General features: G+C 35.5%; 1 protein-coding gene across 10 annotated transcripts in view; it reads left to right on the forward strand.

Annotated features, from left to right (window-relative positions):
* The window catches only part of CNGB3 (cyclic nucleotide gated channel subunit beta 3), a 245871-nt gene that overhangs the window by 83691 nt on the left and 135470 nt on the right, over nucleotides 1-26710 (forward strand). For 6 of the 10 annotated variants that reach the window (XR_013366986.1, XR_013366987.1, XM_077876333.1 and 3 more), the window contains exons 2-3: nucleotides 14549-14699; nucleotides 18411-18492. The exons of 2 other annotated variants lie outside the window; for them this stretch is intronic. Coding sequence is in view for 6 of the 8 variants with exons in the window: in XM_077876333.1 (XP_077732459.1) it covers nucleotides 14589-14699; nucleotides 18411-18492 (193 nt within the window). In the remaining 2 variants the exon portion in view is untranslated. The remainder of the gene's footprint in view (nucleotides 1-14548; nucleotides 14700-18410; nucleotides 18493-26710) is intronic. 2 more of the 10 variants (XM_077876335.1, XM_077876336.1) reach the window with 1 other exon arrangement.

The raw sequence follows: 26710 nt of genomic DNA on the forward strand, positions 1-26710 counted from the left end.
ATCATCAATAAATTTAGAATATAGGGGAAAAAATCCAGTTAAATATGGCTTAGCTAGAAAGCTAATTGTATATAGACAATCTTCTTTACAAATGGTACTGTTAATCTCCTTACATAACAGTAGACCATGAGGTTTAATTAACTGAAGTGCTTTCAGTTAGCTCACTGGATGAAAAATAAATAAATAAACAATTATAGTCCATTGGAAGGAAACACTGAAGAAGGCTAATCAACTTTTCAAAATAATGTAAAAGAATGAGGAAACTTCACATAGTTACCCCATCCATATTCACTTAACAGATCCATCATGACCCGATTACTGTTTATAAAATACTAACATAAGGATTTTTTTCAAAACATTTATTCTATTAGTCACAGTCTAAACCAATATAGCATTCATTAGTCACAGATGCCACTAGTTATTAACAATTTCCTGAAGGCATTTTTACCCTTAATATCTGTTACATTCACTGTTCATGCATTTTAATTATAAATTAAAAGCAATGCAAATATTATAATCAGAGAAACAGAGAACATTTCTAAATGAAATACTATATTTAAAATTACTTTAGTTTTAGAAATTCTTCATATTAGCTGAGTTGCATTACATCTAGTCACATTACACCTGCAGGTGACTGAAAAAAAAAATCTACTCTAAATTTGTCATCACATAAAATCATGCTGGCAAATATTTCTAGAGTGTTATACATATTGCATGATGGAAAATTTCCTCTAAGTATACATTGCTATAAATCCACTTTGTAAGATCATTAAATATTCAATGTCATCAACTCAAGAGAAAATGAATATATTTGGAAGTTTCTTTGGATTTTTTTTTAACCTAGTGTTTTGCTAACCCTATAAAAATGAAAAGAACATAAAAATCAGTGTCTTGGTCCCTTTTGGAAATGATATGGACTATGACATATTTAACATAAGCAAAATTGTGTTTATATTTCATATTTATTGTTAATATTCAACTAATTTTTGTTACATGGCTACTAAGGGCACTATGCTGACCACATTAACTGCCATTTACTATAATACCTTAATTAACTGTATGTGGTTTCTGTGTCTGGAGTGTCCTACCTTTCCACGTCTCAGTGAATTCCTCTTCCTTCAAATCTGTATGAGAATTATCCCCTCTGTGAAGCTTTACTCTCCAATTCTAGTCTGCTCACACTTAGGCAGTCTTGGTCACCTGCTCTTTGGTGCTAATATAACATTACTAACTTACATTATAGAAGTTGAATTGTGATTATTGGATTTTTAAAAGTTTATTTATTTATTTATTTATTTATTTATTTATTTATTTATTTGAGAGAAAGAGAATGAGCATGAGAGAAAGAGAATGAGCATGAGCAGGGTAGGGGCAAAGAGAGGGGGAGAAATAAACTCCCTGCTGAGTGTGGAGCCTAACACAGGTCTTGATCCCAGGAACCAGAGATCATGATCCGAGCCAAAGTCAGATGCTTAACTGATTGAGCCATCCAGGCACCCCAAATTGTGATTGTTTATACATCTTTCTCTCTCAAGAATGTCAACGTATCCAGGGTAGGCATCATGTGTTGGTCATCTCTACACACCCCACAGCAGTAAGGAAAGCACCTGAAACACAGTAAGAACTCAAACGTTTACCACTTCATAAAATTATATGCTTTAGTAAGCAGAGTATTTTACATTTTAGTGTTCTCCAGAAACACAACATATTTTATTCAATTAATTAAAAAATGTTTGTTGAGCACTTAATTTACATCAGATACCTTTTTATATGTCATGTATTCAATTTTTCATGTAATTGTCCCCAAATCTTTAAGAGCTTTTTATTCTAGCTTCCATTTACAGATGAGAACCAAAACTAGGTTCAAAGGTAACCTGACGACATGCCCAGTGCTTTTTCTTCTAAAGTCTCATAGTTGAAAAAATTGCTCATATTTTATTTACTTTCCTGCCTTACTGAATAGAATGTGCTCAGTTCAGTGAATTCTTTAGGAATTGGCCAACGTTCAGGCTTATTATCAGTTCATTCTCTTCTCCAAAAATAGAACTCCCCCCACAAAACCTGGGACAAAAAAACAACTTCTGGTTGTTTCAAGTTATTACTTGAGGTTATCTACTATAAACTAGTTGTTCTCTCTATAACTCAGTAGTTTCTCTTATTGAAATAATGCAACATTCATACTATTTGAATTTAATTCAGAGGGATCTCAGAGACTTATTTAAATGTTACTTTAGGAGATGTAGGAGAAAATATAACCTTTAGTTTGTTTCCAATAGTCTGCCAGATACAAAGTTCCAACAATATATCCTCCCAGAATCAGAGAAGACTCTGATTTGAGAATTACTAGAAAGTCCTCCCATCTAAAGTCACCCATCAATGGCAATGTCTGAAATCCCATCACTAAAGTCCGTCAAAGGAAGTTAGCATTTCTCAAACTTGATTTTTCTTAGGTAGAAATTTTATTATGGATCCTCCAGCAATGATTTGAATAATTTTATAGGAATGATATGAAAATATGTTCAACCCTGAAACTAGATATAAATTCCCTTGCTTATATATTTTATATAACTATAAAGCTAAATTCTGTTTGTAAGCTTAAAACTTAAAAATCAATAAGATTGAAGCAAACAACATTAGTCTCAACCTAAACCAAAGTCTTGTATACAATGACCACTGATTAAGAAAATGAGGCCATAACATCTCTCTTCCTTCAGAGTTTTTCTCCACTTCTTACATTTTGCCTCTACCACAGAAACTCTTTACTCTTTTTCTCCTTTTTGTACAGAAAGAGAGAGTGTACATGCAAGTCCACACAGAGGGGGAAGAAGGAGAGGGAGAAAGAGAATCCCAAGCAGGCTCCACACCTAGTGCAGAGCCTGTCGCTGGGCTCAAACCCACAACCCTGAGATCATGACTTTAACTGAAATCAAGAGTTGTACACCCAACCAAATGAGCCACCCAGGTGCCCCAAGAACCTCTTTACTCTTAATCCAGAGCTAAGAGATGGCCTAAACCATCATCCTCTCAACATTCATGTAGTCATGGAGTAACTAGAATATGCCAATCACTGAGCCAGACACAAGGGATATGAAGGTGGCCAGGGTATAGCCTCAGCCTGAAGGAGCTTTTTATACTCTGGAAATGAAAAACAGATCTTGGGACGCCTGGGTGGCTAAGTGGTTGAGTGTCTGCCTTCAGCTCAGGGCATGATCGTGGAGTCCCGGAATCAAGTTCCACATTGCGCTCCCCTCGAGGAGCCTGCTTCTCCCTCTGCCTATGTCTCTGCTTCTCTCTGTGTATCTCTCGTGAATAAATAAAAACTTTAAATAAAAAAAAGGAAAAACAGATCTAAAAATGTTTGTAAAATGAGAAATGATAAAGTGAAGATGTGTGTATGACACAAAGTACAATAGGAGCAACAAGGAAGGGGGAAGATTTTTGCAAATGATATATCTGATAAAGAGTTAGGGTCCAGGGACGCCTGGGTGGCTCAGCGGTTGAGTGTCTACCTTTGGCTCAGGACATGATCCCGGGTCCTGGGATCCAATCCCACATCGGGCTCTCTGCATGGAGCCTGCATCTCCCTCTTCCTGTGTCTCTGCCTCTCTCTGTGTGTCTCTCATGAATAAATAAATAAATCTTTTAAAAAGGGGGGGGTTAGGGTCCAAAATCTATAAAGAACTTACTTAACACTATAAAAAAAAAATCCAATTTAAAAGTGAGCAGAAGACATGAACAAATATTTCTCCAAAGAAGACATCCAGAGAGCCAACAGACACATGAAAAGATGCTCAACATCACTATATACACACCTTCTGAAATGAGAAGAAAAAAGGCAGGAGAAGCTTGAGCTAAATAGACAAGGAGTGGAACAGCATTTCAGTCAAGATAATAGTGCATGTAAATAAAGACAGCGATGGGGTAAGAAAAATCTGAGTAATTCAAGTTACCATAAGTAATTTATTATGGCAAAAGCTGAGAGTGCAAAGATACAAGAGTTACAGGTAAAACCAGAGATATAGATAACAGTTGATCATAAAGGGCCTGGAATGTCACAGTTAAGAGTTTGGACATTATGCCATTGGAAAGGAGGAGTTGTTGATGGCTTTCAGTTAGAAATATGATCAGATTTATATTAATTAATGATTGCTTTTACACAGTAGTGTTTAACACTATTGCAGAAATGTAGCAACTTTGTACAAAAAATTAGAGTGCTCTTGATAAAATTCCAGTAGCCACTTCACCCAGACTAATAAGTAACCCTTTTCTTTCCCTTCTCTTCTTGCTAGCTGGAGAGTTCCTCTACAGAACAACACAAAATCATAGAATTTAGAGTTAGAAGGAAACTTAACTATTACTTTGCCCGATCCTGTCATTTCCAGGGTAAGGCAAGAAATTTGACTTAGCTCACTCATCTATTCAGTGGAAAACAAAGAATCAATTCATGTCTCTCATTCCAGAATTCTTTCCAGTTGTCCATTTTCTGAACTTTGAGACCTCTGATCTAGACAAAGTGAAAGTATTCATCTGCAGTTTTAATGCTTGTGTTAATACTATTCTATTGACAAACAATAGGAGGTATCTTAAATAACTTATAAAGGTGCTTGAATTAATATCTGTAACATTCTTCTTTTGACCTAAGGGTTGAATTGTCAGACCCGTAGGGTTGATTCAGACTTCATAGAATCATAAAGCTTATCTAATAACAAACTTCACTAATTATTCAATGGATACTGGTCACCATCAGACATAGCCAAAACATCTTTTTTTTTGGCAAAACTCAAAACCACCAGACACAGCATCCCAAGCTGTTTTCTCCTGCATTGGGCACATTTAGGTTTTGGATGTATAAGGAGTTTTTGAGGGATCCCTGGGTGGCGCAGCGGTTTGGCGCCTGCCTTTGGCCCAGTGCGCGATCCTGGAGACCCGGGATCGAATCCCACATCGGGCTCCCGGTGCATGGAGCCTGCTTCTCCCTCTCCCTCTGCCTGTGTCTCTGCCTCTCTCTCTCTCACTGTGTGCCTATCATAAATAAATTAAAAAATTTTTTTTTAAAAAGGAGTTTTTGAGGAGTGTATTCAAAAGCATTTTTCACAAAAGGAAGATGATTTAATGTGAGGATAATCCCCTTTTATACTACTTTACAAAGCTTACATCCATTCCCCAAATCACCAACCAGCCATGCTACATAAATCTATAAATTCCAGCTTTATTTGTAATAAGCAATCTAGAGAGACCAAAACTGTCCTACTAAATGCATTTTATATATAGGAACTCTCTGGTATCTTTCCACTAGTGAATACTATGAGCAAGTTTACAAGGATGTCTGATGAGGCCATTTACTCCTCTATGGGTCCCAGAAAGGGGAAATTAGTCACAAGCCTCCTATGAACCATATGATCCTCTCAATAGATGCAGGGAAAGCATTTGACAAAATACAGCATCCATTCCTGATCAAAACTCTTCAGAGTGTAGGGATAGAGGGGACATTCCTCGACATCTTAAAAGCCATCTACGAAAAGCCCACAGCAAATATCATTCTCAATGGGGAAGCACTGGGAGCCTTTCCCCTAAGATCAAGAACAAGACAGGGATGTCCACTCTCACCACTGCTATTCAACATAGTACTAGAAGTCCTGGCCTCAGCAATCAGACAACCAAAAGAAATAAAAGGCATTCAAATTGGCAAAGAAGAAGTCAAACTCTCCCTCTTCATCGATGACATGATACTCTACATAGAAAACCCAAAGTCTCCACCCCAAGATTGCTAGAACTCATACAGCAATTTGTCAGCGTGGCAGGATACAAAATCAATGCCGAGAAATCAGTGGCATTTCTATACACTAAAAATGAGACTGAAGAAAGAGAAATTAAGGAGGCCATCCCATTTACAATTGCACCCAAAAGCATAAGATACCTAGGAATAAACCTAACCAAAGAGGTAAAGGATCTATACCCTCAAAACTATAGAACACTTCTGAAAGAAATTGAGGGAGACACAAAGAGATGGAAAAATATTCCATGCTCATGGATTGGCAGAATTAATATTGTGAAAATGTCAATGTTACCCAGGGCAATATACACGTTTAATGCAATCCCTATCAAAATACCATGGACTTTCTTCAGAGAGTTAGAACAAATCATCTTAAGATTTGTGTGGAATCAGAAAAGACCCCAAATAGCCAGGGGAATTTTAAAAAAGAAAACCATATCTGGGGGCATCACAATGCCAGATTTCAGGTTGTACTACAAAGCTGTGGTCATCAAGACAGTGTGGTCCTGGCACAAAAACAGACACATAGATCAACAGAACAGAATAGAGAATCCAGAAGTGGACCCTCAACTTTATGGTCAACTAATATTCGATAAAGGAGGAAAGACTATCCACTGGAAAAAAGACAGTATCTTCAATAAATGGTGCTGGGAAAATTGGACATCCACATGCAGAAGAATGAAACTAGACCACTCTCTTGCACCATACACAAAGATAAACTCAAAATGGATGAAAGATCTAAATGTGAGACAAGATTCCATCAAAATCCTAGAGAAGAACACAGGCAACACCCTTTTTGAACTCGGCCACAGTAACTTCTTGCAAGATACATCCACAAAGGCAAAAGAAACAAAAGCAAAAATGAACTATTGGGACTTCATCAAGATAAGAAGCTTTTGCACAGCAAAGGATACAGTCAACAAAACTAAAAGACAACCTACAGAATGGGAGAAGATAGTTGCAAATGACATATCAGACAAAGGGCTAGTTTCCAAGATCTATAAAGAACTTCTTAAACTCAACACCAAAGAAACAATCCAATCATGAAATGGGCAATAGACATGAACAGAAATCTCACAGAGGAAGACATTGACATGGCCAACATGCACATGAGAAAATGCTCCACATCACTGGCCGTCAGGAAAATACAAATCAAAACCACAATGAGATACCACCTCACACCAGTGAGAATGGGGGAAATTAACAAGGCAGGAAACCACAAATGTTGGAGAGGATGCGAAGAAAAGGGAACCCTCTTGCACTGTTGGTGGGAATGTGAACTGGTGCAGCCACTCTGGAAAACTGTGTGGAGGTTCCTCAAAGAGTTAAAAATAGACCTGCCCTACGACCCAGCAATTGCACTGCTGGGGATTTACCCCAAAGATACAGATGCAATGAAACACCAGGACACCTGCACCCCGATGTTTATAGTAGCAATGTCCACAATAGCCAAACTGTGGAAGGAGCCTCGGTGTCCATCAAAAGACGAATGGGTAAAGAAGATGTGGTTTATGTATACAATGGAATATTACTCAGCCATTAGAAACGACAAATACCCACCATTTGCTTTGACGTGGATGGAACTGGAGGGTATTATGCTGAGTGAAGTAAGTCAATCAGAGAAGGACAAACATTATATGGTCTCATTTTTTGGTGAATGTAAAAAATAGTGAAAGGGAATAAAGGGGAAAGGAGAAAAAAATGTGTGGGAAATATCAGAAAGGGAGACAGAACATGAGAGACTCCTAACTCAGGGAAACGAAGTAGGGGTGATGGAAAGGGAGGTGGGTGGGGGGTGGGGGTGACTGGGTGACGGGCACTGGGGGGGGCACTTGATGGGATGAGCACTGGGTGTTATTCTTTATGTTGGCAAATTGAACTCCAATAAAAAATAAATTTATTAAAAAAAGGAAATATATGTATATATATAATCAACTATAGGATTAGACGATTATCTGAGAAATTCCTAAAATGATTACACACATATTTAATAATTCAGAATTATTTCTGAAGCAACAATGTAATGAAAAAGAAAACTTGGGCAGCCTCGGTGGTGCAGCGGTTTAGCACCACCTGCAGCCCAGGGCGTGATCCTGGAGACCCTGGATCGAGTCCCACATCAGGCTCCCAGTATGATACCTGCTTCTCCCTCTGCCTGTGTCTCTGCTCCTCTCTGTCTCTATGAATAAATAAATAAAACCTAAAAAAAAAAAAAAAAAAAAAGGAAAGAAAAAGAAAACTTTGTCTTTTAAGACAAAGAACACCATTTTTTAACAAAACTAATTTTTTATTTCTAGGACATAAAAGTCAAATCGTATAGTCTATCAAGTTATTTATTATATAAGGGTTTTTTTTTATTACATGACTGGATCTAAAGTTAAAACCTCTAATTTTCTTTAAAAATCAGTAGGGAACTTGTGATTTTTGGTAATACGGAAAACTAAATTAAAATTCTTCCTGGCAAGTACTTAAATTTTTTCTCCATAAACTATGACAAATATATTTTAAAATGCATAACCAATATCTTAAGTAAATCTTCAGTTTTCAAAACTACTAAGAAAATAAGTATTTAATGAGTTAATTCAGGCTGCACTGCGTTTAGGAGATGTGGAGGGTGGTCTTGATGCCAAAGGCTTTGGTTTTCATTGGAAAGTGCACAAAAGAAGTGGTCCTATTAATGACAAAATAAAGACAAAGCCAAGACCTTTTTAAAAGAAGTGCATCCTTGGTGGACTGACAAAAAATAATTTATCCAATATCCCAGAAGATTAAGGAAGTTTACCTAGGCTCTGGATAGGAAAATAATTCCCTTAGTAATTTTTCTTTTAGTTGAGGTAAAATTGGTATATAACATTTCATATCTTTCAGGTGTACTATATTATAATTCAACATCTGTATGTACTATAAAGTGATCATCACCAAAAGCCTAGTAACCATTCACCACTATACACTTGACCGCCTTCAGCCATTTCATCCACCCTCAAAACTCCTTCCCCTCTGGTAGCCAACAATCTGTTCCTGTATCTATAAGTTTGTTTTGTATTGTTCTTTTCATTTGTTTGCTTCTTCCTTAACAATTCTTAATGTTAAAACTGCCTCACAGATTTGGGATTCAAATTTACATACACAAAAAAAGAGTAAAATAAGCAGATTTTTTAGCAATGTAGAAATAACCAACAGAAGTAACTATAGTTAAAAATACTGTATTATTGTGTACTTGAAAGTTGCTATGAGAGTAGAGCTTAAATGTTCTCACCATGACATCCTAATGCTAATAATGTGAGGTTAAGGATGCTTTTTTTTTTTTAAGATTTTATGTATTTATTCATGAGAGACACAGAGAGAGAGAGAGAGAGAGAGGCAGAGACACAGGCAGAGGGAGAAACAGGCTCCATGCAGGAAGCCTGACATGGGACTCCATCCCGGGTTTCCAGGATCACACCCTGGGCTGAAGGTGGCGCTAAACCGCTGAGCCACCCGGGCTGCCTGTAAAGGATGTTTTAACTAACATTATTGCAGTAAATGTTTCACAATACATTTATCAAATCATTGTATTGTATACCTTAAACTTATATAATGTTATATGTCAATTATATATCAGTAAATAAAAAATAAATTTTAGTTAATTTTTTAAAATAAGACAAATTAAGGAATAAGCTTCCACCAATAATTAGGGCTGGACAGTGATAATTCTTTCTGAACATATTAAAGTATTTTTATGCACTAACTACAGTCATAGGTTTTTTAAAAATAACATTTTTACATTTATATAAAATATTTATATTATTCAGAAAAAACAGGCACGATTTAAATTAATTCATTCAATTTTTCCAGTATTCTAATGTTTCAGATGTCCTTGTATTTCAATGTAGCAAGCAAGACTACACTTTAAAAGTATTTTCAGAATATGGAAAGAGCATTTTCAGTTATGTAAATTACTTTTATTTTAAAAGAGCAGAACAAATTTCTGTAACTGACAGATTCACTTTAGCTTTTCCAAAAAAAAATGTTCAATATTTTTTAAAGCTAAATGATTATAATACCATGACTTGATATTATGTATTGTAAATGGACATTGAATCCTGACTGCTCAACCGGGTCTTTAAGATATTTGTAAAGAAGATTCTATTGAAGATAAGAATTGGTTGTTCACAGATAACTTGTATGTTTAAACCTAGTATACCAAGAGATGGATTGTGAAGAATAACAGTTTATGATGAAAAGTAGCCATTTCAATGATCTTACTACTATTGTTGGATGGCATATAGAGTAAAAGTGTGCAGACAACCAGGAGTTATCTTGTTTCCTCATCCTTCCAATTGATGACTGTCTGTATTTTAATAATCAAAAGGCCTTTAAGGACATGGATGGAACCAGAGGATATTATGCAAAGCGAAATAAGTCTATTAGAAAAAGACAATTATCATATGATCTCACTCATGTGGAATTTAAAAAAATTTTTTTTTAATTTATTTATGATAGTCACAGAGAGAGAGAGGCAGAGACACAGGCAGAGGGAGAAGCAGGCTCCATGCACCGGGAGCCCGATGTGGGACTCGATCCCGGGTCTCCAGGATCACGCCCTGGGCCAAAGGCAGGCACTAAACCACTGTGCCACCCAGGGATCCCTCATATGTGGAATTTAAGAAACAAAACATAAGATCATAGAGGAAGAGAAGAAAAACTAAAACAAGACGAAATCAGGGAGACAAACCATTAGACACTCTTAATCATAGAAAATAGAAGATTGCTGGGGGTAGGCGGATGGGTTGATTGGGCGATAGACATTAAGGAGGGCACATGATGTAATGAGCCCTGGGTACTATATAAGACTGATGAATCACAGACCTCTATCTCTCAAACCAATAATACGTTATATGTTAATTGAATTTAAAATTTTTTTAAAAGGTGGATGGATAAAAAAATAAAGTAATATTTCTCTAAAAAACAATGCCATTAAGATCATATATTGGGATATCCATGCATCTACTGGATATGTCACTAGCAGGATGGAAATGAGAGTTCCGTGGCTCTACTAGGGATTATGATTCCCACCTTTCTCTTCTACCCTCTGCTTTGATCTCAGGCTTCCAAAATGGAGAAGATGAGATCTTCACTGGACATTGGTGAAATGGCCCTTAAACAAATTTTTGAGTTTTTGGAAAATGATTTTGGTTAACAGCCAAATTGTAAAAGAAATAATAGGATATTCTATTCTATATCTGGTTAAAATGATATAAATGCAGTGAAAAGACCTAGCATTAGGTAATAAGGTAATACCAAAAGTGGCACAGTAAAGGGTTCTGATGGTAAAGACCTTTCCATCTTTTTGGGGGAAGATACAGGTGAAGGAAAACATTAGTGAATGAAGCAGCGTATTGTGATGCTATGTATTGAAGAAATATGTAAATTCAAATGCTGCAAGTATAGTATATTTAATTAGGTTGGAGTCAGGTATCTTCAAGGGCTTTCAATTAAATTCTATTCAACTGAGGAGGCATCACAATTCTGAACTTCAAGGTATATACAAAATTGTAGTAATCAAAACAATATGGTTCCAGCACAGAAATAGATATATAGATCATTGGAACAGAATAGAAAACCCAGAAATGAATCCCCAACTATATGGTCAATTAATCTCCTGCAAAGCAGGAAAGAATATCCAGTGGAAAAAAAGATTGTCTCTTGAACAAATAGTGTTGAGAAAACTGGACAGCAACATGCAGAAAAATGAAACTGGACCACCTTACACCACACACAAAAATAAATTCAAAGTGGATTAAAGACCTAATTGTGAGACTGGAGCCCATAAAAATCCTAGAAGAGAGCACAGGCAATAACTTCTTTAACATTGGCCGTATCAGCATCTTTCTAGATATGCCTCCGCAGGCAAGGGAAATAAAGGCAAAAATAAACTATTAGGATTACATCAAAATAAAAAGCTTCTACAGTGAAGGAAACAATCAACAAATCTAAAAGGCAAACTATGGAATGGGATGGGATGGGAGAAGATATTTGCAAATGACATATCTGATAAAAGGACTAAAGTCCAAAATATAGAGAGAACTTACAAAACTCAGCACCCCCCCCAAAAAAAACAACAAATAATCCAGTTAAAAAATGGGCAGAAGACACAAATACACATTTTTCCAAAGAAGACATCTGGATAGCCAACAGACACATGAAAAGATGCTCCACATCACTCATCATCAGGGAAATGCAAATCAAAATTACAATGAGATACCACCTCATACCTGTCAGGATGGCTCAAATAAACAACATAAGACACAACAGGTGTTGGCAAAGGATGTGGAGTAAGGGGAATCCTCTTGCACTGTTGGTGGAAATATAAACTGGTGCAGCCATTCTGGGAAACACTATGGAGGTTCCTCAAAAAGTTAAAAATAGGGGCCTCTGGGTGTCCCTGCCTTTGGCTCAGGTCATGATCCCTGGTCCTGGGATCGAGTTCCACATCAGGCTCCCCGCAGGAAGCCTGCTTCTCCGTCTGCCTATGTCTCTGCCTCTCTCTGTGTGTCTCTCATGAATAAATAAATAAAATCTTTCTGGAACAAAACAAAAAGTTAAAAGTAGAACTATCCTCTGATCTTGCAATTGCACTGCTGGATATTTATCCAAAGAATACAATTCTAATTTGAAGGGATACATGCACACTGATGTTTATAGCAGCATTATCTACAATAGCCAAATTATGGAAACAGTGCAAATGCCCATCAACTGATGAATGGATTTTAAAAAAGTGGTACACACACACATATGATGGAATATTATATTACTTGGCCATAAAAAAAAGTAAAATCTTGCCATTTGCAATCACATGAATGGGGCTAGAGTATTATGCTAAGCAAAATAAGTCAGAGAAAGACACCATATAATTATTAAAAATACCATATAATTTCATTCCCATGTGGAATTTAAGAAACAAAACAAATGAGCAAAGGAACAAAAAAAGAGAGAGAGAGCGGGGGAAACCAAGAAACGAACTCTTGATTATCAAAAACTCAGCCATCAAACTGTTGGTTACCAGAGGGGAGGTAGGTAGGAGGATGGGTTAAATAGATGATAAGGATTAAGGGATACACTTGATGTAATGAGCACTGGGTGTTATTTGCATGCTGAATCACTATATTGTATACCTGAAATTAATATTACACTATATGTTAACGAACTGGAATTTAAATGAAAACTTTAAAATTTAATTTTTTTTCATTCTAATCAGCAGAGACTTGAGTTTCTATTCTATATAAAGGTGTTGTGGGGATAAAGTAAGTCTTCTCCTTCAAAAAGTTTAACTTTATTGGTTCAGAAAAAAATCCATGCTGGAGTAAGATATATATTTTACAATTTGTGAAATCAATAATCCAATGGAATTTTCTAGGCTTATAAAACTAGGAATCAGGGACGCCTGGGTGGCTCAGCAGTTGAGCCTCTGCTTTTGGCTCAGGGTGTGATCCCAGTCCTGGGATGGAGTCCCACATCAGGCTCCCTGCAAGTAGCCTGCTTCTCCCTCTGTGTCCCTGCCTATCTCTGATTATCTCTCATGAATAAATAAATAAAATCTTTAAAATCAGTCAATCAATCAAGGAATCACCTATACAGCTTTTATGAAATTCCAGTGATTTGTAAGAAAATTATAAACTTGTAAAAAGTTTTAGAACAAATTGCTTCTGAGCAATGAAATACATATACTCTAAACTGTTATTTATCAAATACACTGTCTCTGTTACAGGCTGAATTATATTTTCTCAAAATTCATATTGGATTCCTAATCCCCAGGACCACAGAATGTGACCATATTTGAGTTAGGGTCTTTAAAGAGGTAATTAAGTTATAATGAGCTCAGTGAGGTGGAACTTAATCTAATATGACTGGCATCCTTATAAGAAAAGGAAATTGGGACAGAAACATGACCAGGGTGAAGACAAAGTGAAGACATAGAGAGAAGATGGCCATCTACAAGCCAGAGACCTACAATACTTCCTCCCTCATGACCTTCAGAAGAAGCCAACCTTACTGACTTGTTGATCTAGGACATTTAGCTTCCAAACTGTGATAAACAAATTTCCATTGTTTAAGTCATCCAGTCTATAGTAATTTGCTCTGGCAGCCCTAGCAAATTAACGTACTCTGCTTAGTTCTAATATAATCATCATTATGAATCTGAGATGAACATTAGGCTATTGGGAATGCAAAGCAGTATGTCTCATTTTCCACTATAGTTTCTAAGAGTTCTGTTAATCTGATCAATTAATAAAATACTTATGAAAAAAAAAAAAACACCAGAAGAACAGAAAAAGGAAAAAGTAGTTATCTCATGGTGTAGGACTAGAGATGGGAACTTTGGGGGAATGAACTGTTCCTTTTATTATAAGCCTTTATGCACATATTATTTTTTAATCATTTGCATGTTACTTTGATTAAATTAGATGCATACAAATGGGTAGGTGGGTAATTAGAAAAGAAAAATAAATAAAACCAATGGGCAATGTGATCACATTTAAACAATTCAAATCAACAATGAAGTTTTGTTTAATCCTCCACTTATAAACTATTCTCAGGGGCATTTTGACTCTTTAAAGTTCATAAACAGAATTCAAATCACCCAAGCAGAAGTAATTTGCTGCTTTTAAGCCAAAGCCCTGACTAGCTACAGAGTTGCCTCTAGGAATTAACCAGAACAAAATCCCGATTAAACAACTAATTGGCTTGTCTACTAATGAAAAGAAAAACAAAGTTCATTTCTCTACCTTGAGACAGAGTTGTAAAAACAGAAGTTTTCAGAACCACCTCAGAGAAAATGTTTAAATCACTGACAATAAAATCCAACAAGGTGAAGCCTAGAGAAGAGAATGATGAGAATAAACAAGATCCTGATCCAAGCAATCAGCCTCAGCAATCTACAAGACAGGTATGCTACTTATATTCCTAAATCAGTCTTGATTATTATCTTTTTTTGTCTAGTGATAGATTTTTGTCCAGTGTTCTGATATACACTGTGATATGTAAAATTGCTTTACTGTTTTCACCTGCTACCATTTGGGTCGTGCACTGTTTGTCTTCGGGGTGTTATCACCATTGTTTTATATATACTATGTATATTTGCTTTAAAATAGATTAATAAATGTTTAGAAGACTGCATTAGGAGTTGGAAAAGCCAAGTAAGACTTCTCATTATTGTTTACACTTCTATATCATCCAAAATTAAATAATTTCTCAAGTATTAAATGGGCTCTATGAATTTGTTTCAACAAAGAATGTCAAACATCCTGGTGAAGGTAAACTACAATTTAACAATAATTGCTCTAGACCAGGAGCTCTTGATAGGGAACACTTCTGCCACTTCGGACAATTGGCAATGTATGTAGTTATTTTTGGTTGTCACAGGTTGGTAGAAATGTTACTTTCATCTAATGAATAGAGGCCAAAGAGGCTACTAGACATCCTACAATGTACACAGGACAGCCCTTCAGAACATAGAATTATCCAGTTCAAAATTTCAGCACTGCCGAAGTGGAGGAACCTTGCTCTAAACAAGTATTTTTCATAAGTTCTAGGTCTACTCATTTCTTCATGTGTAGCCTTGTTGTATAAACCAGAGATAGTATATATAAAGCACATGGTAGAGACTTCCCAAATGTAATTATTATTATAAATATAATTTGTGTTTATATGACATTTAAGTCCAAAGTGATCATTACATGATCAATATTCACTTACAACTGTCTATAAAACAATTTTCATAAATTACTAACTGGATTTACCTAAAAGTGCTATGTAAGATTTTTAGAGCAATAATTATTTTCTCATATAAAAGAATTGGATGAGAGATGTCAAGTACAAGCAGGAGTGTACCTCAGGGACTAAAATAGCATGGTCTAATGATTCAGGCTTAAATGAGCCCAGAGTATAGAAAATACTGAGATTACTTAGCATTGGCCCTGGAAAATCTGCCTTTTATTTCTAATTAACATTGACTGTGTTAGGAATGGAGAGCAGATATAGAGGATGTGCTTAATATTGCTTCATGAGAGTGCTCTTGACTTCTTTCTAATTCTTATCCTAAAATGAATAATCCCACACTTTGAAAAATATTTATATGTTTAAAAACTCAAGGAGTGTCACAATTGTTGAACTGGGTACTTCTTTCAGCTACTCTTGTGTTTCTTGCTGGGAAAGTCACTGCAATATTTAACCCCCATCTATCGTAATTATTTTTCCACAGAGCACATAAAAATAACTAATATATTATTCTCTCAGAGAACATAATAGCTAACAATAATTACTATGTGCCAGGCAAGGTACTATCCTTTTCCAAGTACTAATGTATGAAATCTTCAGAATAATCATGAGTCCTATTATAATTTGCTGCTTACAGACAACTGGCAAACCTTGGACTTGAGCACCTGAGGGCTAAATTTCTAGGCTATACTTACTCGGAACAAATGAATATTAGTTGAATCAACTTTCTAAATACTCTACTTGCAGGATAAAGGGATGTTAGAGAGAAGGCAAAAAGAACAAACTCCTTACAGGGTTGTCTTTCCTTCAGAAACATTAATACTAGAGAAGTACTTAGACTAGACACAGGTAGAACAACTCTTGTGTATATCCCATGACATTCTGACAATACTCATGTATGGATGTTAACATGAAGTCGACTGGCATTGAAATATATTTTAAATGGCATATTTTGGGAAATTATTTGCATCTACTCTTAAATGTAATAACATGTTGGTAGAGGAAATAGAACTTTTCTCTAGTTTCAAAAATGCTAAATATTAAAAATGACAGAAAGTTGTAACTATATTTTTATCCACAGAATATAACCTGTTTTAAAGATTTTATTTATTTATTCATGAGAGACAGAGAGAGAGAGGTAGAGACTCAGGCAGAGGGAGAAGCATGCTCCATGCAGGGAGCCTGACATAGGACTTGATCCCAGGACTCCAGAATCACATCCTGGGTCAAAGGCAGGCTCTAAACCGCTGAGCCACCCAGGGATCCCAGAATATAACCTTTTAAGATGGCATTTAAACAACAAGTTTCTGAAATACAAATAGATGATTTGAGGCCTATGGGAAGATACTCAAGAATGAATAAATCAATTTACATTGTTCTTTTAAAGTGTCATCTAGGAGTTAGTTCTCAACCCAAAATATCATAGGTGACTTCCATTTGTCAATAACCAATAAATCAAGACTTGCAAACTCAGATGAACCCAGACTCTCATACTATAGAATAAGACCATTCACACAAATCTACATATGTATACATGAAAAGACTGTGATGAAAATGTTTATGAATAGCATCATATGATGTAAAAGTACTCGATTGAAGTCAGAGGCTTCATAACATATCCAGGGATATCTTTCTAGCTACTTAATGAATTTCCTACTCAATAACAAGAATAATAATAGCTGTCTTGCCTAACACATATGGTTACTGTGAGGCTTAAATTAAATCATCTGATTAATTTACTTTCCAGTTTAAAATGTTCTGACATACAGTACCTATAAACAATGTCAAACTCCACATCAAAGCTTATGAGACTCTCAAGGCCTCTGTCCCTGTCTATTTAGCTGTAGTCTTATTTTCTCATATTGTTTCCCATTCAACCACTTCTACTTTAGTTTTCCCCAACCTGTATGCAATCATACCTTAGACATCCTCTGCCTGGAATATTTTCTATGCCTGAAAAAAAAAAAAAAAAAAAAAAGAAGAAAAGAAAGAAAGAAAGAAAGAAAGAAAGAAAGAAAGAAAGAAAGAAAGAAAAAGAGAAAGAAAGAAAGAAAGAAAGAAAATCATCTTGATTTATAAAACCAAGAGCCACTTCCTTTTTACAGTCTCCTGTAATAGGAGTCTCTTTTAATGGTCTCCTCCATTTCCTTCTACTCCAGTAGAATTGACCACTCCACCTTTATGCCCTGTTGTATCCTCTACAGACATTGTCTCATCACCTATAACATTTCCTTGCATTTACATTTGTGTGTGTTTGTTTCCCCTACTAGACTATGAACTGCTTCGGAGCCAACATTTCTGTGTTCTAACCTTTTATTTTATTTCACTCTATCCCCATAAGGGACATCCTCAAACACACACTGGCCACACCCAGTGAGACACACCTACATTTCAAAGGAAAGCTTAGATGCTCAGACAAATGATGAGGTAGACGCAAATGAAATCAGAAAGAGAAGAGAGCTCTGAATTAAGAAACTAGACTACTTTCTTCTCTCCATCACTTAAAGTTCTACTACTAAGGACAAATACCAGTACCAATACTAGGGCTGTAGGGAGTGGGACTGAAATTGGGAAGAACATGTGCCAGGGAGATGCAGCAACCACACTGCCAAAAAAAAAAAAAGGAGAGTGCCTAATGCCTGCAAGCTGTGAAGGTCAAGGCTGATTATTCAATAATAAATTGAATATAATTATTATTAATAAAAATAATAAAGCCAAGAATATTCATTTAAATACAAGAATTATCATTTGTAGTATACCATAAACAAATGACAAACTTATGATTTGCTTGATCTTTGAATAAAAAATTCTGCTCTATTTTACCTTTAAATTTATTTTTATGTAAATTCATCATGTACAATCTTTATTTTGTTTCTTAAAGGGAGAAAACAAAAGTGAAAATAAATCTCTCCAAACCAAGATGACTCCAGTCACGTTTGAAGAATCACATGCCAAAATGCAAGGTCAGAACCCAAATCTGTAGGAAAAAAATTAAGTAAAATGCATATCTCTCTTAAATGTGTTACCTTAACTAGGTTAGTCACCTAGAATAAATCACACTTGAGCTACCTTAAAGATCTGAATGTTTATAAAAACATTATTTCTCCATTCCATCACTTTTAATGCTTTATTTATTTATTTATTTATTTATTTATTTATTTATTTATTTAAATGCTTTTTTATTACCTACTGTGTGTCAGGCACTGTTCTATGGACTGAAGATACAGTAGTGAACAATATGGGCCAAGTCTGTGTTAACATAGGCATATAATGAACAATATAATTTCACATAAGGGTTATAAAATAATAAAATAGTTGTGAATTATATATATTTAAAGTTTCAATGGTCAGACCTCCGCTCTTATTCCTTTAAATACTCTCCATTAGAAATCTCATCTACTCCTAAGGTTACCATTACTCATTCCTGTATCGGTAATTCCATAGCAGACCCAATTCCTTTTTGAAGACTCTGTCCAATATTTTCTAAGTAACCACTGGACATATACACCTGTATGTTCTGCTACCATTCTGTTTCATTATGACTTATTTTATAATAGTGATGGTTTCAAATCTACAGTTCTTTTCACATACAAATACAACATTAATGGTATGAAACCAAGGATCACATCTTTGAGATGACAAGTTTATTATCCTTGTTATACTTTTTTTGAAGTGTATTTGTAAGCTTAATTTTTCATAGCTGGTAATAAAAACTCTTGTGGAAGCTTCATTTAACAGAGAAGCTTTTTGGGTGGAAAGGAAAAAAATAGTTTCATTTAAATCTGCAGACGTAGCATGTCTTCAAAGACTTTAATAGGAATAACAGTTATATTTAAGATATTTTGTTTTGAAAAAGCAAAATTATTAGTGTTTAAAGATAGCCTTTTATATGTGCTTGGTATTTTTATATTCTTCACTTCAAAACACGCAGGTGCAATGTCAATATCTGCAGATGTTGATTTCTGATTATAGAACTCTTATCTTCTGCAGAGCATGGTTTAATTTTTATCTGCCATGGAAATGAAGAACGTAATACATTTTGGATTCAAATAAAGATAACTTTCTAAAGTCCTCTTTTGATTACAATCATCTTTCTTAGGCTTCCACTTCACTTATATAGTACATTAAATCCTTCTTTAAAAAATGTTTTGGTACCAGTAAGGGATATGTAAATGACTTCTCTAATAGTTTATGATACCGTAAGGTGACTTGGTATGGAAATGGATGAAAGGTGCTCATAGCTAGTGTGGTATACTAGGTTGAATAATGGCTCCTCAAAGACCTCCATACACTAATCCCTAAAAACTATGAATTTGTATGTTACATGGGGTGGGGGGGGATTGCTGATGTTATTAAGTTAAGGATCATGAGATGGGAAGATTACCCAAAAGGCTTCAATGTAATTAAGTGGTTCTTATAAGAAGAAGGCAGGAGGGTCAAAGGCAGATAAAATGGAATGATGCAATCTGAAGATGGAGGAAGGGACACAAACCAAGGAACATAGGCAGCCTCTAGAAGCTGGAAAACAATAAAACAGTGTTGTTCTAAGCCTAATAGTGAAAGGGAATATAAGGGAAGGGAGAAGAAATTTGTGGGAAATATCAGAAAGGGAGACAGAACATAAAGACTCCTAACTCTGGGAAACGAACTAGGTAGGGGTGGTGGAAGGGGAGGAGGGTGGGGTGTGGGGGTGAATGGGTGACGGGCACTGAGGGGGGCACTTGACAGGATGAGCACTGGGTGTTATTCTGTATGTTGGTAAATTGAACACCAATAAAAAATAAATTTATTATAAAAAAACAAACAAAAAAATTAAGCTTGTTTGCTACAGGAATGGAAGACCAATATATATGACTTTAAAATACTCTTGTCCTTAAAAAAGTAACAAAAAAGAAATAGGAAATAGGAAGTTTTACTCCAATCAATAACATGAATTCAGTATATTGGCAGTATATTATACCAGAATAAGCACTGGTTTTAGAGTTTGACACACTTTGAATTCAAATTATATCTCTACCACTTAATATCTTTGAGTGACTTTAGTCAAGATAGTTGACATCTCTAAGTCTTAGTCTGCTCATGTTTAAAGTAAGGATAATACTGTCATCAATCTTCTAGGTTATAGGTACAAATTAAATTAGTTAATATATGTAAAACATTTAGCATTGAAGTTGATAAATTCCAATGTTGATAGAAGTCAGATAGTATAAATGAGGATCATGCATGCCCTATCTAAAAAGGTGAGAGGCCACTTGGCTCCAACCTATCACTGCCATGTGAGGATGAGAGGCAAGAGCTGCCAGATGTCTAGAGAGACTGCAAATATAAATTTTAATTTGAAATCTCCCAATTTTTAAATGTCGACTTTTTTAAATGTTTGAATATTCTCTTTTTAAATCACTGAAATAAAAACTGAAATCTTGTCAAATTTAGCCCATAGGATCATTTTGTGACCTCTAACTAACCACATGATAGGTACTTGATGTTGTTCATATGCATGAACAATGACAACCCTAGAAAAGATTCTGAATCCAGCAATGTTTTTACTTATCCTCTTACTCTTCCCTTTCTCTTCACTTGTGCTCTCCATCTCAAATTTGTGTTGCAAACAGACTGGAAGTGTGGTGTCTTCACTGGACCTCCTGTGCCAAATAGCTAACAGCCAAGATCTCCAGGTTCCAAGTCTAACGAATTTCCAGGTCTGTAGAGGTATCACAGGCCTTGCCAGTCTCCTACCACCATCCAAACTGACCTAGGCTGGAACTCAGCCAACCCAGTTTGGACAGAAATCTGGAAAGCTGAAAACTGTTCTAGAACTTAAAACTACTCTAAAAAATAAAGTATATTAATTTTTAAATATAGCAGGAAAAGGAAATTCCTAGCTTGTTTAAACAAGAAAACACTACTTAGTCCTTGACAGTAACAATTATACAAATGTAATATGCCTTGTATGGAATAGGAAAAAGCCAGACTATGTACAGAAATTTAATGTTTAAGAATCAGTAAAGGTTTTCCTATAAAAGATCAACCAGTTCGATTGCCACACACAGGAGGTACTATGGCTAATTTTAGTAATGTAGTCCACTTTCTGTAACTGTCAGTTCTCATCAAAGGATAAGGCAGGAATATAGAAACAACAACAAAATGAATGAAACTTTTCATCAAAACTACTCAAGCATATTTTTCTGCTTCATCCAAAAAGAAAAAGAAGAGGGGGAAAAAGCCTTATATTGTAAACAATTACAGTTATTAAGCTTAATAAGAAATATTCTTTCAAAATACCTGATGTGATAATGAACAAAAGAAATGAGAAATGAATAAACACAGCATGTGAAATTTCTGAAAACTTAGTCTAGAAAAAAAGATAAATATGATATGCTTTATAATTTGAAACGATGAAGAAAATTCCTAACCATGCAGATTTGGCAAGGGACAGAGAGACATAATCAGGACACCTTCAGTGGCAAGGGTTCAAGGGTAAGAAAACCTGTGGATAATTGGAACTGGAAAACCATTCAAGAGACAGAGCCAGCCCTAAGAGATAACTTCTTTCTCTGCCTCTCACTCAGTCGACATGGCTTCATTTCTCATGACTGCTGCATTTCTCTCTACATATCTACTCTGGACTGCTCTCACTCCCATCTACTCATTTCCCAGTCTAAATTCCAGAGAGAATAGTCTGACTGACTTAGATAGCAACTATTATTCCCACTGGGCAGAGCCTATCATACCACCACCCAGATCACCAGCCCACTGTGGACTGACCCACCTTCTTTGGGTCAGGTGCCCATCTGTACACACAATCAATAACCATTCCTGTGAATAATATGGAATAGAGCTGCCTTGCTAAAGATGGAGAGGTAAGGAGAACTGGTGAGCTAGGAAAAGTTAGCCATAGAGATTATACTTGTTTTTTTTTGGCGGGGGGGGGGGGGGGTAGGGTTTTGTTGTTGTTGTTTTGTTTTACTTAAATGCGATTAGCCAACATATAGCACATCATCAGTTTCAGAAGTTGTGTTCAATAATTCATCAGTACAACAGCCAGTGATCATAACATCATGTGCCCTCCTTAATACCCATTACCTAGTACACTTTGTTTTAAATATCAAACAGAAGACCAGATACTAACTGGAAAAACTCCTTGGTTTCCACCTGTTTTATAAACTGAAAGCTTAAGAGATTCCAACCAATAGGATGTTTCTTATTTTTATTTTTTAATATTCTGATAAAATACCATATATTTTATAGTTTGAATGATTTAAATATATTTGCATACTTCAATTAAATCAAACTATGTTTTTAGGCTTTTTTTTCTGCCAAAGAATATAGCTTATTTGTGAGAAAGTTGCATTCTGCTTTCCTGATTCCTGAAACACTTTTAAGTAAATAAAAGTTCCTGCATGCCTCATATATGTCAATGCTATGCAGATCTGAAAGAGTTAATATTAAAAAAAAAAAAAAAAAAGACAATTTACCCTAGTCAGGCTGGTGGAACACTTTGTGTTTATATTGCATTTTTCTTGAATGGAGTCTTTATCTAATCCTCACAGAAATCTCCATGACAAAAGTATTTCTCATTTTATGGATGAGGAAACTGTTATAGAAAACCAACTTACCCAGAGTAACCCAGAGAATTAGTGATGTAAGGATTAGAGTTCTGTTTAGTACCCAGTACCAGTAACTCACCACACTCCTTAATTCCTGTCAAAAGATGTATTTTCTAGATGAATTAATCCCAGTACAAAAGCACCTGAAACTAAGCATGACATTGAGAGAAGACAGGATCCCTCATCCTGATACAGTACCAAAGCTACCTTAGATGGATCTGTCTTTTTTGTTTGTTGATTTATTCATTTATTTGTAATGATGTAAATATAAATACAAAAATCCCTTCAGGACTTTCTGGCACATTAAAGCTGACTAGAGGACTTATAACCGCTAACTCAATGCCAGGACCCCATTTTACCTCCCTTCATGCAGGCTCCAACTTGTGCCTGTATACCTCTAGCAACCGGGCTTTCACTGCCTCATAAAGTCATTTGTTTCACTATTAGACAAGTTATTTGTTAGAATGTTTGGAATTTTGTTTTTCTATTTTGTAATCCCATTGATGGATCTTTCTTCTGCCTTCTGGTATATATGAAATAAGTCTTTTCTCTTCTATGCAACACCCCTTCAAAGAATCTGAAATAACTGCTAGGTCACTAGTTGATCTTCAGTACTTTAGCTAGAGACCCTAAATTCCTTAACCATTCCTTATGAGATGGTTTCCAGAACTCTTACCTACTCTGATTCCTTCTCCTCTGGATTTTTTATAGATTGCATGAGCATTTCTAATATAAATACTACATTTTTCTCAAGTTCTGTGACATTTTAGAACACTCCTTTAGGCTCCATTTTATTATGCATTGCTATATGTTTGTCAGCTTCCTCCATGTCATTTGACAGTCCACAAAGATATAATAAAATTTCAAGTATGGTCAAATGTTACAATTAAAATTATTGTAAGAACACTACATATTCTAGTAACTACAAAATTAAATACAGGCTGAGTCAAAAATACAATCTTGAGTACCAGAGAATAATCATAAATTATACACTTCTTAAAACTGTGTTATTTATTATTTTATTCCAAATGTTCATTCATTGAGATGGAAATGATAGTATCACTTATGCATATAATCAGAATAGTAAGACTTAGTTTTTTGTTACTTCACCTAACATCTAATTACTCAAATACTGTTGGCGTCTAGTAAAAGGAGATTTGGTTTTGAAACAGAACCCACAATGTATTTGGTGTTTCTGAGAGTTAAAAATTCAACCAAGTGATATCATCCCCCACATCAAACCTACAAATGAAAGCATTTTTAAATCTTTTCCTTTCTATATCCATCCCAAAAAAGCCAACTGAACCAACACCTGTCTAATTCACAACCTTATTCCCAAATTAGGTTCTTTGGATTCCTCCTTTCCCAGCAATTATTTAGTGCCACTGATAAAATGTGGAAGGTTAATGGCTTTCTGCATCACTTATTTCCTCACTTGAAGATGGAAGCAGATGTTTCACACCTGCACAGGTCTCCAGAACCTGCTGCTACAAGGGGGCCAAGCAGTTTGAAAGTGTATTACAGAGGCCCAAAGTAAGATGCTGCCAGGCCAAAGACAGAATCAGCCAGGTGTGTAGAGGACAAATTCAGTACTCATTCTTGCACATTCAATAAAAGCAACCATATCAGAACACTTTGACTTCAGATTTTACTATCTGCCATGGGCATACATCCCAGGGCAGAATTTGACTAAGTGTACTGATGAGATCTGGCAATTGCTACCCAATGTGCAAAGAGCACAGTTGGCAAAAAAGACTTGCACTATTCATTTGGGGAGCTACAAAAGAGAGGATCCTGCTGTCCATGTGTGAATCTGGGGAAAACTACAATGTGAGGTTGACAGAATTTCACCCAGATGCCAGACCAAGATTTGCCGTGTATTTTAGATTTCTTTCATGATGAGGATGATGCAAACAATCTGACCATCTGTTCCCACAAACAAATAACATGCTGCATGGTTAAAAAGACACCCACACTGAACATAGTTGACAGGGATCCTTTTGTTTTAAGTTCTCATGAGTATGTTTAAAGTTGCTCTGCTTTGCATCCAAGAATGGGCAGTAACTGGTTTCTCATCTTCATCACCAAGCTGTAATTAAGGATTTATTTTGTAATTAAAATGTTTATCCACAATGCCAATTAGGTTGGAATTAATTTCTAAATAGCCCAGACTTGCCATACTAGAGGCAGTGTCATTTTAGAAGAGGTTGATATGTCTAGAAAAGATCCGGTAAGGTACAAGGATCTACTCAGAGTTAGCTTAATCCAAATATTATGATGAGAAACAGAAATTCTCTGTTAGAAGGGAAGAAAAGAACTGTTACAGAACGGTCAGTCATTTAATTGATACTAGCAGAAAAGTAGTACTGTAAGTGTAATACATACGCTATAGCTTGAATGAGTAATGGAAGTATGTGATGTAGCTTATATTTATGTGCCTGTATAAGAAATAGTCAATAAAAACTTCTTAAGAAATACTCTATTTTACAGATTCTGCATGTTTTATATTCAGGAGGAATTTTTTTATGATTCTTTTGCTTATATCTCATGCTCTATTTCAGTACTAATTTGGGGGGAGGGGCACAAGTGCTCCTAGAATAATATATGAACACAATGGTTCATAACCCTTTTTTGGCCCAGACTTCTTTGAGGAGTTCATGTTAACCTTATATCCTTCCATGTAAAAAATGCGTTTAGCAACATACAGTCTCAAAAGTTTCAATCCATGAGTGCACTAAATATCTGTGGCCAGAGGTTAAGAACTCTGCTCTAAAATATCTTACAGTAATTACTCTAGTGTTTGTGGATATAGGAAAAAGATTTGGCTGTCACTTTCCTAGGCAGCAATATGTGATATAATGTTAGAGATCTGAAAAACGCTATTTTTGGTTGAAGAGAAATGGGAAAATATGGCTTGATCCAAGTACATAGGGAAAATAGATCCTTCTCTTTTATTTTGACCAAAAGCCTCTTAGTACAAAATGACATTTTGAAAGTGCAATTTTTTTACTCTGAAATCTGTTCAATACTGATAAGCTCCTAGTGTACCACACATGCTTGTATAAAAAGGAGCCTATCTTGCACTCTCAGTAAGATTCCATACATGCGGAAACATTTCATCTGGAAGATAGTCTTTAGACATAGACTCCAAGGACACGATTACAGTAACAGTCCTTTGTATCTTAAGTAAAGTTAAGAATTTGGGGATTTCTCATTTAAACATACTACTGTGGTTTCTATCTTCTAACCAAAACGACTATGATTCCAAAGTAAATTTAGGTAGGAGATACATAATGAAGAAACTTGTTTTGGGAAATTCAGAGGTTTAAGCTTTCTTAGTCATAAACTTTTTAAAACTTTAAGTAGTGAGTCCATTTTATGATTCTCTTTATTCCTGAAACATGTTCCTGAAAAGTTTTGTACATTGGAAGATTTTAGATGGATCATACGAATTTTCATATTAAAGGGCTTATATGGTGAAAACGTTTGTGAAAGTGATTGCCCCATGATTTATCATTTTGTGAATCCAGATTTTCAAAACTGGATTGGCTTCAGTTTGTCCAATTATAATATA

Source organism: Canis aureus, chromosome 28 (assembly GCF_053574225.1).
Source record: "Canis aureus isolate CA01 chromosome 28, VMU_Caureus_v.1.0, whole genome shotgun sequence".
Taxonomy (NCBI): Eukaryota; Metazoa; Chordata; class Mammalia; order Carnivora; family Canidae; genus Canis; species Canis aureus.